The sequence below is a fragment of the Mesitornis unicolor genome, unplaced genomic scaffold, assembly GCF_000695765.1.
Source record: "Mesitornis unicolor isolate BGI_N332 unplaced genomic scaffold, ASM69576v1 scaffold28079, whole genome shotgun sequence".
In the NCBI taxonomy this organism is placed as follows: domain Eukaryota; kingdom Metazoa; phylum Chordata; class Aves; order Mesitornithiformes; family Mesitornithidae; genus Mesitornis; species Mesitornis unicolor.
The window spans coordinates 1-17,175 of NW_010208355.1; the positions used below are offsets into that span (position 1 = coordinate 1).

Sequence of the window (17,175 nt, forward strand, 5' to 3'; positions counted from 1 at the left end):
TATGTGGACTAGGAAACCTGAGGGACCTCTCTTAAAAGTATTGTAATGTTGCAAGGATCTTTCAGTTTCTCTGTCCCAACCACTGGGCATAGGGAGTCCACTTGGGCAGGAGGAGCTCAAAGCGGTACCAGGCGCTTCAGCAGCATCTCCCACCGGGGCCAGCCTCCTGCCAGTGCCCAGCTCTGGGAGGCAGAGCAGAGACTGGGACGCTGGCCGTGCAGAAGGGACCAGAGGTCCAGAGTAACGCAGCAAGGAGCAGCGGCTGAGCAGGAGGCTGCAGAGCGAGAGAATGATTGATACTACATATTAAATTGCACATTGTTTTACACACCACCTTATGTGTTTGCATGAGAGGTTTCCTTTTGGTTCTATTTTTTTAAGCTTATTTTAAACCAAAACCATATTGTGTTGCTGTGTTGGCTTTTTGTTGTGTTTTTTTTCCTTCATTATTCCATTTTTCTCTTGTTAATAATGAACTGAATGGGTATAAAATCCAGGTTTTTTTTAACTTATTTTTTAAGCTGGCTTTATTGTAAATAGACTCTAGATCAGCAGTGTTTAGTTAGGAAATGCTCTACCGGCCGCACGGAACAAATGTACTTACTGTCCTGTGGAAAACCTGGGACGTTGGGCTGGCCCTGTACCTGTGGGCACAGGCGAAATGAGCCGTTCTTGCTTGCGGCAGCATGCTGGTGCTCCCTTCTGCATTAGCCACTGGCAGGAAAAGCTCCCAGCGGTGCCTTGGATGGACGCTCACACTTTTCCAAATCAGTGACAGAACTGGAAAACTTCCTCTCTTCCCTGCTCCGTGCCACATTCCCAGCTCTGCTGTGTGCAGGGGCAGTGGTGACCTTCCCTGTGGAAGGGCCGTGGTCCCTGCTCGCCTGCTGCTCCTGGGGCTGGGCAGACGAAGGCGCAGCTGCCTCACCCGGGTCTGTCTCTGGCATCTCTGCACAAATCCTCCTTCTGAAATCGGGCTCTGCCCCCCTCTCTCAAGGTCACCTTAGAAAACGGCATGGGGTGCCCTGTGCTCGCAGGCCTGTGGGGCAGGGGGTGCGGATGTGTGCCCTGGGCTGTTGTGAATCTGCTGCACGCTGGGATTTGTCAAGTGAGGCAACTGTTGGTGCCGAGACAGTTGGCTCCAAGCTGAGAAATGTCTGTCTGTGAGGACACTTTGGCTTCCACACCTGAGTGGGGCTCCAGCGTGGGAACAGAGCCCGGTGTGAAGCTGGGGGGGAAATGCACCCAGACTTTGAGCAGGAGCTTCCTCACAGCCCGGGCACCTCCCAGGGAACTGCCAGGTGCTGTTTCTCAGTGCAAGCACCAGAACAGAGGAGGTGACCGCAGGAGCGTGAGCAGGTAAGTCCTGGCACCTTCTCCCTCCCCATATTTGAGAGGGAGAAGCAAGTGCGTGGGGTGCCGGTCTCCTTTCCCAAAGGGAACGGCTGTCAGCACGTCAGTCGGTGCGCAGTGTGGATGAGCACAGCTGTGGGACTGGGCACGTGTGGACTGGTGAGGAGCTGCCCTGCACGGCCTGCGTCGCGAGCAGCCCAGCCAGGACCGAGCAGCTTCCTAGGACAGAGCACGGAGCTGCAGAAGGGATGCGGCAGAGGGCAGGAAGGATGCTGCTGGCAGTGGGACCAATCCTAAAGAAGCGAACTTTGGCAACGGATTCCTGTTTGGCATCTAGCCCCCGGCCCCGCTCGTCCTGCTCCAGCTGCTACGAATACCAGTCTCTGGAGAAGTGGAGTAAGTGAAACAAAAGTCCTTAGGATGCGAGTCACACCATTCCTGTCTTTATTTTTCTTTTCCTTTTCTTTTTTTTTAATAGCCTGTCTCCCTTTCAGCAAGTCACATGGAGAAGAATATGATGTACTCCATGGCATAGCTGACAGTATCGAATCGATCGTGACAACACTAGTTGGTTACCAGTGTTTCTTCCAAGGAGACATATATTTTTTAATAAACAGAGAGTTGCAAAGAACTCTGTCTTTGAGACCTTCTTGTAGAGTCCTTCATTGTGTGCCAGATCTGTTTTATTGGCACTGATCTTGGCGGCTGTTGATACGGTACCTCCATGGCAAACTGAGGAGTTGACGGTGGTTTAAAAATCTGGGTTTTTTTTTTTAGTATAAGGTGGTCACTGAGAACTTGCCTAAAAGAAAAAGCAAATTAAAAAAAAAAAATAAGAAAAGGAAGAGGAAGTGGACTTATTTACAGCTGTAACCAGGCCACTGAAAAGCTCTTTTGCTTGAGGAGTTGTAACACAGGTGGCATCTGGTCCGATGACTTGACACCGTGAATGTCTGTTGGGTCATTGCTTCAAGTGTAGAGCGCTTGCTTTACAAATGCAGCTCCAATAACAGGGTTCATGTGCTGCTACATAATTGTTCTTGTATTTGATGTAAAGACAGCAAAGTAAATACATAGTCCAGCTAATAGAGAGCATCATTTTACAGTTTACTGTGCTGTTTAGACATCAGAGAGAGGGAGGTTGCAAAGACAAGTGGTGCCTTTAAGTGCAGAGAACAGGAGTGTTCCCCGAGAGACACGTGTGGTTAATCATTACACATTCCTGCCCCAGTCTGCGTGGTCATTCAGCTGAGCTAATTGAAAGGTGAGAGAGTTTTCGAGTTTTAAAGCTGGAATGTTGTTTTTTCCTTTCAGACTGCACGCCAGAAGTCAAGTGAGATTTCAGGGGAACAGGGGCGTTGGATGAAGCATGGGCACGCAGTTTGCAGAGAGTTCACAGTTCATGAAGCTCATTGGAGAAATAAATCACAGTTTATAAACTCTTTTATCTGATCAGAGCAACAATCTTGTGGTGGTGGTGGTCTGCAAAGCACTGGAAGGTTAAACAGTTGCAAAGCAGATGCGATGCTGGCACTACCACTTCCAAAAATCAACTTGTTTCCCTCCCCAGTGATGGGTTTGGACTGAGGTTGATGTAAAGCAGCCCAGGAACCGCTGCCACGGCAGCTGCCAGGCTTCTCTGTCCAGTGGGCAGCACCGGGCTCAGTAACTGAGTGTGTGGACGTGCAGACGCTCCGTGATGTGTCCTGAGCAGATGTGTCAGCTCCAGCAGTGCCCCGTTAGGGTTCCAGCGGGGAGGGAGATGCGGGGTTATGTTCTCAAACAAATCAGGCCACTTCTTCAGGGCGGAGACAACCACTGGAAGAGGAACCCACTTGCTAAGAGAGCGCAGTTGGCATGAAGGGAAAGAACAGCTTCCTCTTTTGAAGCTTTTTAATGAGCTCTTTTTTCTGGCTAGGGACAAATTGCTCTGTGTGCCAGGACCTTAGGTACATACAATAGCAGAGTGTTGTCCTGTTGATGCTCCTGTCTCTTTGTGCAGTGGTGGTAGCGTGGTTCTCTTCTCTCCTAAGATGTCCTGCTACAGCTGCCCGCAATGGGCATGCCACTAATCTGCCCTAAGACACTGCTAGAAAATCAGGCCATAAGCTGCTTGTGCCATAGAGAGGCAGGTCTGTGCTTCTGGCTGTAGCTCAGGTTATTTAACTGACTTGGCCCTCATTAAGTAGAGGAGCACAAAAATCTGGGAGGCTACTGGAAGAGCAGTTTTAAAGGAATTTAATAATAGTTTTCTCAAGTTTTTTTCTCCCCAGTGGCACCTGAAGAGCTGTCTTAGCCACAGCGTGTCTTGCTAATGACGCTTGACAGCCCAGCCTCCAAGGCCTGCTGTCCTCTGCTGTCCTCAAGCTGTCACAGCAGGATTCGTGGCACTAAGGCATCTGCTGTGAAGCAGGCAATGTTACTGAGCTAAAGGTGTCTCTTTCCTTGAAGAATCCTCAGATTCTTCTTCCTTGAAGAATCTCAGAAACCGGGTGGTTTCTCTGGGTGCCACTGACAGCAGCAGCGGCTCCCACTGCTTGTTCTGCCTCAGCCTGTAAAGGCCCTGTGGTAGAGCTCAGGAATAAGAACATGTACGTAACCTCCAGCTGAACAGAATTATTTCTACTTTTGTCTTTGCATCCTGCTTGCCCATTTCCACAAAGGTACCTTCCTGGTCCTACCAACACACAGATCAACGTAGCTGAGCCTGCAGAGCAACAGGACACTCCACAGGACGCTTCACAGCAGGGGCACAGCTCCAGCAGCACCAGCCATGGCCACAGCACCCAGGATCTCGCTGTCACAGACACCAGATCCTGTCAACTTCGCAATACTTCCCTTGTTGCCACCCTCAGTAAGATTCACTCCTTCAGGGAGCCTTGTTCTTGCACTGCTATCCAGAAGCTGACACCAAGTGTGGTACTACAAAGCATGGGGTACAGTATGTGACTATGTGACGGTGCTGTGGGTGCCTTCAGGATGCACAACAGGCACAGGCTGGGACAGCTACACCAGCAGCTGGTTTCCAGCTTCAGCCATAGAGTGCAGAGTGGTACCTGGTACATACACCAAAAAAACAACCAACCCAAAACCAGAAGTCACTAATATTTGGTTTATTCAGACTATGAAAAGAAGACAGACATGGAGCATTGATAGAGAATGCAATACAGCTGGCTTTTTTAACTACTTCTTGGCCCTGACCACTGCTCTAAGCACACTGCTAAGCTCTTCCTCCAGAGCACTTTGGGCTTTCAGAAAGGACTACAACCAACGCAATGGAGCATCTCCCTGATGAGGAGCGGCTGAGGGAGCTGGGGCTCTTTAGTTTGCAGAAGAGGAGACTGAGGGGAGACCTCATTCATGGTTATAAATATATAAAGGGTGAGTGTCACGAGGATGGAGCCAGGCTCTTCTCGGTGACAAACAATGATAAGACAAGGGGTAACGGACACAAACTGGAACACAGGAGGTTCCACTTCAATTGGAGAAGAAACTTCTTCTCAGTGAGGGTGACAGAGCCCTGGCCCAGGCTGCCCAGAGAGGTTGTGGAGTCTCCTTCTCTGCAGACATTCAAAACCCGCCTGGACGCCTTCCTGTGTAACCTCATCTGGGTGTTCCTGCTCCGGCAGGGGGATTGGACTGGATGAGCTTTTGAGGTCCCTTCCAATCCCTGACGTTCTGTGATCCTGTGTGAACGTCTTCTTTTCTGTAGCCACCATCCTGCAGTCAGTGGCCCTGGCCCCTGTCTAAATAGGCTTCTGGTTCTAAGTAAAATGTCTTTTTAAATTTTAAAACCAATATGAAATGTCTTCATCTTAAACCAGATGATCTCATAGCTGAAAGGTACTGCTGTCTATCAGCCCTGCCTTCCGTGTAACGTTCGTGAAGAACAAGCAGCAAAGCACTTTCAGGTCTCTAGTAAGCAAACCTGAGGATCTGAAATGACTGCTAGTGTTCCTCAGGGCGCTTGAATGTTAAAGAAACAGAGAAAGAATGCACTTATAGCATGTATGCCTGGTCTGTCACACAAAATGACACAATATACCAACTTTACCTTGACCTGTCTTGTGGTGCAGCAGCCCTCACTGAAGAGCAATCAGTACAGATCTACCAGCTATGACATCTAAGCAGGCAACTGCTAGCTTGGATCTGTGCTTTTTTGTTCAAGCACCGCTTAAAATAAAATAAAGTAAAAATCTCCTAGACTAAGGTTCTGCTAGAACCCACAGTACTGGTCCCTCAAGCACTCAAAGGGCTTTATTGGAGCGCACTGTTGCTCCCACCCACCCCAGTCACCTTTGTTTCCTTCCAGACAAGGGCTGGGCACATTGGAAGTTGCACGGCCTTGAGCTCATACGCAGGCAGAATGCAACCACAACCTGTCCCCTGGAGTCAGGACACCAAGAGATGTCACGGAGCACATCTGTTCTACAGTAGAGAAAACAACACTCAGGGCATTTTTTTGCTGACTTCTGAACCTGCCAGTGAAACAGCCACAGTTGTACAGAGCTAATTATGTTTTGGAACCCCACACTGAACTTCAGGCAGGAGAGACCTCTTCAATCCAGCTGCAGTGAGATCCGTGCATTTACCAGCCTGTGTTTTCATGTGGCTTTGGGAGGATTTCATGCTGAGCTGTGGCTCGTGTGTTGCTGTTAGCAGTCGCTGCAGAAGAGTCAGAGATCACTCAGTGATCTACTCGTTAGTTTATTGAGTTCTAATCAGTAAATTTAGGTATGCAAAATGTTTAGTAAGTACAGATGGACTGGTGGTCAGTACTTTTTACTAAACTTAGAGTTAGTACAGGATACAGATTATCACTTAAGCTTACTATAAATATCTTAAATGTTACATGCATGTGAAAACTGTCTCTTACAGCCCATCAATGCCTGTGTCAGGCACGGGACCTCTCAGGCTCAAGGGGTGACACTGAGAAGCCCTGCTTAAGGGAGATCACTGCCACAGAGCAGATATTTACAGCCTGAAGTGGTTGGTTTGTAGTCAGGTTTTCTGCTGCGTTTCGGCCGCTTATCAGCAGAGTCTCCAGCCAAACCATTTTCTTGGGGCTTGGTGCCGAGTTCTCACTGGTAGCCTCCTCACACAATGGGATTAACTTTAATTTGGCCTGCTTGCTGAACATCTGCCTGGACCAAAATTCAGTCATTTCAAACAAGAGGAGTGCCTGTAAACAGCAGTGCCTCATCCAAGCTTTAGCACTTTCTGTGAGCTACATAGTACCTGCTCTTCTTTATCCTAACTAAATCGTGAAACTGGCAAACAGCTCTGAATTCTTGTCCACGCTGAAATGGACTGAAAACTAAACAATCTGATAAATATTTATGCAGCAAAGCAGCCAGAGGAGGTGCCTGGTCTTGGAATACTTCTGTTCTCATCGCCACTTAGTACTAAAATCAGGTATCTAAACCAACTTGTTACACAACAGCAGACACATCTAATGAGAAAGTTTTTACTTCTAACTCCAGAAATTTATATAGAATTTATAGCTTCAGAGAATGAAAATTATTCCCTAGAGGAAAACAATTACATTTATTCAATAAACACTTCCTAAAAAGTACATTAACTTAATTGCCAACACAAAGGAGATCCTGGTTTCTTTTCCACTGCTCCCATGACCCCATGCCTTCGCAGAGGTAACGGCCTCTTTCATTCAGCAGAGCATTTCCAAGGGAGACTGCTGTCCTCCTTTATCTTCAGTTGTGGGCATCACTATTCTTCTTCATTTGGAAGAAAGTCTTTTACTCTGTCCAATTTGTCCAGCACCTCACTATAAACACCAATCATCTGGAGAACACAAGGACCACAGTTGTCAACAAGGATGGATAAAGCTGTATAATTCAATCACTCTTGTACCATTCAATTAGATCATACCACAAAGTGACAGGGAGCAGAAGCAAGGGAATAGGTGGGAGACTACCACCAGCTTCTAAACCTAAAATTTCAGAGCGATGTAAAGATTTTGGCACGGTGGTTTTAAAAAGAAGTTGAATCAGTGTAACCTAACAAAGGTGGTTTTATTTATACTGACATAAAGCGGAGTTCAAAGCTGAGTCTCACATCAGTGAATAAACCAATTCACAAAATCACAGAATGGTTGAGGTTGGAAGGGAGTGATCTCAATTCTTATTGTCTTCACTGATGTAACTTGAAATGGTATAGAAGTTGCAACCAGCTCTTGATTGCCCAGCTCGTGCATAGGAGAATGAACGACAACTGCACACACCAGCAAGGCTGCGCCGCGCTGCGATCAAGGTAGGAGCACCCGCCAAAACCTGCAGAGGTGCTTACTTGTGACAGAGTAAGAAAAAGCGTCATTGCCCTGAAATTTCTCTCTCACAGGAAGTGGCAAAGCTACACCTGAAAAGATGAGCTTCAATGATTTTACTCACATCAGCTTAAACCCTATTTATAAGACATTCGATTATACTGGAAAACAAGCTTCAAAGTATTCATACAGCAGCTGATTTAAGTAAAATGGTACAGCACCTTCACAGAATCACAGAATCGCTCGGTTGGAAAAGCCCTCTGAGATCATCACGTCCAACCGCTCCTGTCTACCCCCTAAACCATATCCTTAAGTACCTCATCTACCCGCTCTTTAAACACATCCAGGGATGGTGACTCCACCACCTCCCTGGGCAGCCTGTTCCAGCTTCTGACGACCCTCTCAGTAAAGAACTTCCTCCTTATCTCTAACCTGAACCTCCCTTGGCACAGCTTGGTGCCGTTTCCCCTTGTTCTATCCCCCATCACCTGGGAGAAGAGACCAGCACCCACCTCTCCACAACCTCCCTTGAGGCAGTTGTAGGTGGTGATGAGGTCTCCCCTCAGCCTTCTCTTCTCCAGGCTAAACAAGCCCTGTTCCCTCAGCCGCTCCTCATAAGGCTTGTTCTCCAGAGCCCTCCCCATCCTTGTGGCTCTTCTCTGAACCTTGACTTCAGTGAAAGCAGGAAAGGGGCAAGGGTTCTCCCTTGGCCACAGACAGAAGTTTATTTCTAGTCAGCCATCTACATGATCCTACCAGTAAAAGGACACATTACTCTTTCCACTCTCTATCAAAACTTTTCTGGCCTCACTTTGACAAAATCTTTTAGCACCAAGCTCCCCCAGAACACTTAGGTACCATGCTTCTCCTTTAAAGGTCATAGTCCTTTAACCAAACTAGGGTTTTTAACTGGGTTTCTTCACCCATATCCATATCTCACATCAAGGCCAGAGATCCAATCCCACATCCTCAAATCTATCTCCTTATACTTACATGGCCTTCATAGCTTTTCTTCAGAGATCCTAAGTGATTGAGGAAACGCATTCCTAATCCACACCACCGCTCAGCTTCCTTATATTTACTAACGGTGTACTGAAATATTCCTGTATTCCAGGCTCTTGTCATCAACCAAAGGATCTCCATCTCTGGGTAAGCATCCTGGAGTAGCAAACAAGAAGCAGCAGCTCATCAGAAAACAGACTCTTCACTTTAAACCTGACAAGTCAAGGGTGCATTAGAGTTTAGTTTTAGAGTAGGAAAACAGTTGGGGTTTTGTTTGTTTGGGGTTTTTTTTCTTCTAAACAAAAGGCAGTTCTTTCAGAGACATCCTGTACTTCACAGTTCATCGGCACTACTGTCCAACAGCTTATTTCCAACATGGGTAAATCATGTTGCAATTACCTATTGGTAGGTCAGAAAATACAGTCCTGTGGGACTGGGAACGATGCTAGACTGAAAGTATGCTTTCCATTTCTCTATGTGCTGTGGCAATGGCTTGCCAGAGTGAAAGCTGCCCTTACAACTGCAGAACAGAAGCCAGAGCACCCAACAATACTTTGAACCTGGTGGGGAACTGACTCAGTTGGGGAAGGGAAGGCCACACAATTCTTTATCCATCATGCAAATCCTTAAGGAGAGGCTGGAAGGACTTATTTTCCCTCTTCCATAGATTCTTCTCATCTTAAGTAAGAGGGGCCAGAGTAAATATCTGAACTGCAGCATCCATTTAATCCATTTCATAACAGGAGATATAAATCAGGAGTGGTGTACCAGCTTTCTACCTGCTAACGTGCTTCCCCAGTGACCTTTTAGCATGGTGCCATTAGTACCGGCTGCCATGAGCAAGACTGCAAAAGATGGCCTTCTGCTGTGAAATTTTGCTGATATGAGTATCAGTCCACATTCACATCTCATTCACAATCCTCAACAAGAACATGATCAGTTATAGATGACCACTTTGATGAAAAGCAGGCACAAATGTGGACACATTCTTTTTTTGGGAAGTCAGGAGCAGCGTATCTTTATGTCACTTTTATAAAAGAAGGGACGTTCAGCCCTGACTAAACAAACGCCCATGCAGTGGAATGAAGCTATGAAACACAGGATTGGTGTCATTAGTCCTGAACAGGAATATTCTTTACCTGGTTTTTACCTATGAAACTGTAAGTAGAAATGTCCAACTTCCTCAGTACAACTGCCTTCACTGAATGGCATTACTCTTCAGGACCAAGAAGAGCAGCAGAAATGCTTACTGAAGGAAAGATTTTACTCTCCATAGACCTGTCCTTACAGAAACAAGGCACACGGTGCCAGAAGTACTGACAGATCAGGTTTCAGGTCATTTGGAAAAAATTGTAACAGAGTAAGTTCCTAAGTACATTTAACAAAACAGAGAAAAAAGCAAGATTGGTATCCAAACCGATCTGGAAAAGTAATCTGCATGTAAAATATATATATATTCAGTGTAAGAATCTAGAAACCAAGAGAAGGAAAGATGGATGTTCTTGTCCAAGACGTTTCTAAAATAGGCACTGAAAATTTGGTCTTAAATATCTCTAAAAAAGCCCTCACAAATCCAGGGAAATTTATAATTCAATCATGAATATCCAAGGGGCATTTCTTTTGAGGTAATTTCACTGTATCTTTTACTGAAGTCGTCTTAGCTGCTCCACATACAACACCATATCATGTTCAGTCTACTAATTATTCTCAGTCTGATGAGAAGTTTTAAAAAATGTGCTCAAGATTATCTCCAGGCCTCTTGATCTCCTGTTCAACTTACTGTGCTGCTGACTACGCTCAGAGCATCTTCGAAGTAGTACCACACCTCCTGCAGCACACAGGCATCCAAGTCTGTTAATCCAGTCGGCAACAAAAGATTAATCAAACTATGCAAGCATTTGCTGAGAATTGAAACAGAGCAAAAGAGGAAACATTAAATAGCATGTGCACAAACAGCTACTTTTTAGTATCAGCAGCACACTAACGTGTCTCTGTGACTGTCAGACGTGTCCACCTTGGTGCTTACTGCACTCACATTCCTATAGCAGAAAGATAAGTTTTCCTAGTATCAGATCTCAATCATACAAACTATGCAAAAAAGAGCCAAGAGCAGCAGGTACTTAAATATTTTCATTGCTGGTCTCTAAAGTAACATAGAATGAAAAACAGAGTATTTTCTAGGGTGCTAAACATGACAGCAGGGAACAAGAACTAAGTTAGAAAATCAGTAATAAATACATGGGTTTTGAAAACAGGTCTGTCTTTCTCAGTGTGAAGTGAGAAAGGCAATACCAACAGTTGCCTTTGCCCAGTGGTTATTGCAAGGGACTTGGAAAGGAGGAAATAAATCCTTTATGGGTTACAAATGAGCGAGAAGGACACACATCAAGTTGTTCTTCAGATTTCACGAGGTACAGCTGTTACAGAGCCAGTTAGCAAGCAAAATAAATCACGTAGGTACTATGGCATCATATCACTAACTTACAACTCGTGGCTTTCTTCTGAGCCCTTAATTTCTCGTCACTTCATTATCTTTGAAATATCTAATTCACTACTGCAGGTTAACACTTAAAATTAACACCTTCCTCGCAAGAAACAGCCAGAGACCTCTTCTGGATCCAATTTTAATGTGCCTTCATCAATAGATTCATTTATTGGAAATAGGACTGTTTCAGAAAATATGCAAAGTAAACAAATGGCAGTTAACACATCTATTAGACAGTCATACTTGAGAGGTACTTTGGTTGGCCAGCGGGAAGTAGAACCTCACACATAAGCTAAAATCCACTTTTTAAAAAATTGCAGGCTTTGTCCCGTCAGCATTTCCAGCAAAGCTGTGTGATAACACTAACCTAAATTTCACAGCATCGATGACAGTCTGCTTTCTGTGAAGGTTTAGTGCGCTCTTGAGAGCTTTCTTACACAGCACAGGATACCGAGCTGGAGATTCCATTGCTAATGCTTAAAAGCAAAAGAAAACAGAGAAGAAGAAGAAAATTACTGGAGCCAGACTTTAATCTCATTGGTCACTAAAATAAACTACAGCATGTTGCCAGATCCCTTGCGATAAACAACTGAAAAGAGATTTGTTTAATGCCTGGGCTGGTCACAAGCTAGTGCTTCTCTACTGCTTTCTTACTGTGTACATCATCCATGAGGACTACAAGGCAGAAACACGGTAGACTTCATGATTTACAAGTACTGTCACTGCTGTTTACTGCTGGTGCAGTAACCCAGAAATACTGAGGGGCAGGGGTGAGGAGGCAGTCTAAAGTATTGGTTTGTTTATCTCCTTGAACATGAAAATCTAGATGGAAAAAATAGGCAGGAGTGGGATGTCAGTATGGTGTTTCCAAGCCCAGGCGTGTACTCTCTCTTGACAAGGGAGATAACTGTTTATTAAATCCTACAGAATCCCCTCTGAAGATTTGCCTTGGTAGTTCTAAATTTTACTCACCTTCCCTGGATCCTACTCTAGATTCTCAAGGAAGTGTGACTAGAAGTTTGTGATTAAAGTGTGGTATAGCCTAAAAGTGCTATTTACAAAGGAACTACACTAACCAAGTTGAAAATGCCTATCTATCCAAAGTGCAAATCCAAAAACTTCTGTACTGGGGCACGAATCAGCTAGGGTCACGGTCTGGCCTTTGTCAGTTTGGAGCTTGTAAACATTTATCTGAATAATCTTCTCCAGACTCACAACCTATACAGATGTCCCCAGGTCTAGAAATGGAAGGATGTTGCAAATTTCTGGTTCATCATCCATGTAATACAGTATTACAAAATACAGATCTCCTAATGTTGCTGAGAATCTAAGCATCTTTGCTTCAGGACAAAATATATATGGTTAGACTCATTTTCTCATGCTGCACAATACACGATAATCCTGGTCACAGGAAAGAGCAACAAAAGCTGGTTTTCATGACCTGAAGAATTACAAAAGTACAAATGCAGTCCTTACATGCAAGGATTTCTAGCGTCTTGACCTCTATTTGTGGTTGCTCCCATACTGACTCCATCAGGCTGTGGAGTGTTGGATCATTCAGTTTAGATCTTGCTTCAAATTCATAAAGCAGCAGCAATGTGTCTGTTGGGTCTTTAGCAAAATCTCCTACAGAAGAGAAAGAATTGCCTGTACATAATGATTCATTTCCTTAAAGCCACATGGTGTACCATAAGGTACACATTTTGCTTCCAACAAGCAGAAAAACCATTAAGGCAGAGCAAGTGGAACTCTGAAGCTGTCTCAGACAGAAACCACAGATGTCCAAACCATAAACCCTACCAACCACCATGCCTTCCCCCCACCTCCCCCCCAAATCAATCAATTAATGAATTAATTAAAAAATTCTGGACCATCAGTAATTGGCTGAATTCATGCAACCCTCCTAGGCAAGGTAATAGCTACTAGGGAAGGCATTTTCATAGACAGGTTAAAAGAGATAACAGAAGGCCACCAACTCAGAAGTCTTTCATACTTTTAAGTGCCACGACCTTCAAATTTTTCTATAGGATTTTTCCCCTTTCTGGTAGAAAAGCCCTCTGGAAATCCTTAAAACACAGAAGAGGGGTAGGAGAACAGTAGAACTGCTAGGAAGGTGTAAACCTGATACAAACGCCAAACAGTTCTTTACTGAACTGTCACAAAGACCTTTGTTTTTACAGACATTTTAAAAGACATTCTCAGCTTCCTCCACAGCAACAGACTTGTCCAGACATTGGCCTAGGTCTACTGAAGAAGTAAAGGAAGCACCATGCCACAAACCTCTGCAGGAGAAACTCCAATATGTCCCTGTCCTGAGATAATCAACCCCTTGGGATTTTAAGGATGGAAAAAATAAAAGGGAAGAAGTCTTCCTGAATTATCTTGCCTTCAGTGCAAAAGGGCAAAGAGAATCCCAAATTCAGACCATATAATGAACCTTTCATTCTGAAATTTTAAGGGAAAAAATAACCCTAGCAAGTAAATTTCTTGACAAAAATTAAATACTAATGCATCTTACAACAGAAACTCCACAGTGTCCCAAACCTGTAACTGAAAAGGAACGGGACCACGGGCCAGGCAAAGAACACATAATGGAATTTTTCTACCAACAACTACTAAAAAGTGAAGCATGCATCCTCTAGGCTAACAGGCACTCAGCATCTCAGCTGTCAGCTGAAAGCACGCCAGTCTCCAGTAATATCTGATCTGAACTGACATGGAACAGGCAGGGAACAGAGGTTGGGCTCAAAGCATGGTAGCAGGACTTCCTGTGTTCTGAAATGCCTTATATGGGAAGAGGCTAGTGAAACCATTAAAACAGTGCAGGAGCAACTCCACGCTAGAGCAAAAAGCTTGGAGTTTCTTAACATTTAAAACAAGTCAACCCAACTTCACTCTGAGAGATTGTTCTATACTTCACAGCACTTACACAATAAAAAGTCTGCAGTGACATACAACAAACAGCAGCTGGCTTTGCCAATTCTCTTCTCATATTGCCATAGATCTGCTTCAACACTCTTCAGCTGCGACAACAATTCCACATGCCTTGTATTTTTCATGAATACAGTCTTGGGAGTTACAGGTGCTGAACAGACACACTTTGTACCCTACCTGTTAATTTCAGAACTTTCCATATCTCCTTGCATGCCTGGATATGTCGAAGAGCCTGAGTCAAAAGCTCCATCTATTTTTAAAAATTTAAGACGTCATTTAAAAGCAAAAGGAATATACATGTCACAACTAACAGGATCTTTTACCTAACTATAAAATAAATTAACAATCAGCCTAATTAGTACATCATCTACACCAGCTACTGGCTTTTGTTGTCCTTTCCTCTCTTTTTCAAAGACCTCCACATCTCAGACAAAGCCTCTTCACACCGAGTGCTCCATTGGTCCATAAAGAACCATATGGGTTGCTATAAAGCATCATTTATTTTAGCTCCCAAGCATAAAACAGAACTATGAAGCTGACAGACCACTAAATCCCACAACATAAATTGCTGTGCGTTGCTCTCCACAAAAGCAAGCTTCTACAACTATCACTGTACAGCAGACTTCCGTACTTCCTTCATGACCAGTCCATTTTCCTTAATCTTCTTACTACAGTAAGTACAACACCCCCCAAAAAGGATGTATGCATTTTAAATAAATAAATAAATAGTAAGCTTTATCACCACCATATTGGTAACTACTGTCAGCAATGGCATAATCCTAAAGATGCAGTAGTTATCTCCCTGACCAACCCATGTTTAGCAGCAGACTCCTTACCTAATATATAAGGTAGACTGAAATTCCTTTAAGAGAAGGTACTGCCATCACCCTTTGCTGATATAAATCTGTTCAAATCCACTGAAGTCAACAGAACTGATTTACAGAAACCCAACATTTACAGTAGTCTGGATAGCATTGGGTGCACTGATTCTAATTAACTGTGAAAGGTTCCCACGCTTACGTTCTCAATATCCTGTTCTGAGTGAAACAACTAAGATTTCAAAATCAAAAGAAAATAAACCAAACACTACACTGATACATACAGTATCGGTTAACAGCAATGCCCTACCTGTTCAGAAGGTGTTACTTGTTTTCTCCCCAATTCCAGATCAACTGCAGCTGCCATTAGCAGACATGTCTTCTGAGCAATTAGAACAGCTTTGTCAGAAGGACAAAACTGGGACAACTGACACCAAAAAATAGGAAAAGATCATGAGAATTCTGCAATTTGCTCATGAAGAGATGATTGCTGAGTCTCCACTATGACACTTTCAGTAATCAGTCATCAATAGTACTTATTGCATTTTTACTTGTTCAGTTACACAAGATTATTTGTATACAATGTGTAAAGCTGTGTTGGAATCCCCTCTCTACAAACATACAGAACTGTCAGTGCTGGTAGAAGTTCTGTATGGAGATTAGGACTTGAGTACTTAACATGTCTGTACTAATGGTCCAGTTTGCAAATATCAGAACCCATTTATTTTAGAAAGTTCTCGTTGAAGTCTAAGTTTCTTGTGACATTTTAAAGCAACAGTAAAGCATGATGATAATGCTTACATGTTGTATTACAAGTCAATCTCCTTCTGACAAAATTGCTCCATCTTCAGAGCACATAAGTATGTCTCCAAGGAGATACCTAATACATGGATGTAGCTTCTAACAGAGCAAGGCAGATGGCAATGCTCCTCAATGAGAGATACTATTCCACAAGTGTACATACCTTGAAAGACAGTAGAAAAAAATCCCTCATCTTTTCAGGGCAGCCTCTGGACTGTACAGCTAAGTTCCAAGCTAACAAAGACATTAAAAAATTGAGACTAGAATAAAAATCTTCAGCGTTACAGATATGCTCATCTAATCTGCAGTGAGATTGGCTGTTGGCAGTTCACATTTGACAATTCAATTTCTTAATCAAAATGTTAACAACAGCAAGAAATACCAGTGATATTATCAGTGATTTGTTAAAATAGCTTGTTCATGCTTCCAGATTTTGTCTTAATAATTTCATCACAGCCAAGTAGCCATGCTACCACATACCCTGCCCACAAACGCTTGAATTGGAAGAAGCATTTTCCTATGTTAGTAAACAAAACTAGTATCTGAATAAAAGTGTTGAATATTCCCAAGATAGATTTTTTATTTAAAAGGGAAAAAATCTCACAACATTTTGAAACATTCTCTGTTTTACCCCAGCAGGGTAAATTACACATGGCAATTATACACAAAATTCTGATTAGTAAATGGATGAGCTATCTAAAGACAATCAAATGATTTATGTATGAGAATCTGACCCAATTAAACATCTAGATTCTACAGTGATTTTGTGGATTCTTTCATGTCAATTTGTTTCCTAGGACATGTTTTTGTAGTCTCTCAGTTGTTTATTCTATGAGTGAGAACGCTGCACTGGAAAGATCTGCACCACAGATTCCATTTTGATCTCTGCTGCTTCTCTCCCTCCTTTGATGCTCCTAATTGGAGCATGGCATAGGGAGGACGTGTGCAAATCTCATCAAGGCAGATGTCTTCTGTTACTGATTTCAACTATTTACTCTCCTGTATGCCCTGGCAAAAGCAAGAATCCAAAAAATTGCATCAACCTGATACCCTAACACTTACATTTTTATATATAGACAGCAAATGCACTGACTCCTTTACCAAAACACTGTTCATCTTAGAATTTTATTTCTGTAACAGAGCCTTGGTAGTGAAGGGCTAACTAAGATTAAAATGGTGAACTCTGACGAGTTGCATCATGGACACACACAGCAATTCCTGTGGTGAAGGAATAATGTACCAGCTATCCCATCAGTCAAACAGACCTTGTGTGAGTATTTGCCTTGATAATGACTTAAAACATGAGCCGTGTCAGATAGTTTCAGAAGACAGAAAATGCAGCAGAACTTTAAGACTAGTTAAGGCAGCAACTGACAAAGTCACAAGTTTTATAAATCTACTAGATCTTTAAACACTTCTTTCTTACCTTAAGGTCTGGCTAAGTGGGAATTGAGGAGATTCAGCTTAGATTTTCACAGAATCACAGAATCTTAGGAGTT

General features: G+C 43.5%; 1 protein-coding gene across 1 annotated transcript; it reads right to left on the reverse strand.

Moving 5' to 3' along the window:
* Nucleotides 1-7,080: 7,080 nt before the first annotated feature.
* On the reverse strand, nucleotides 7,081-15,302 carry LOC104546958 (testis-expressed sequence 11 protein-like; the record flags this gene model as incomplete). The annotated part of the gene is made up of 7 exons (XM_010192481.1): nucleotides 7,081-7,155; nucleotides 8,630-8,794; nucleotides 10,419-10,539; nucleotides 11,491-11,599; nucleotides 12,600-12,749; nucleotides 14,235-14,307; nucleotides 15,186-15,302. Coding segments are annotated over 7 exons (810 nt in total), but the record flags the coding sequence as incomplete, so codon positions are not given.
* Between the last annotated feature and the right edge of the window lie 1,873 nt (nucleotides 15,303-17,175).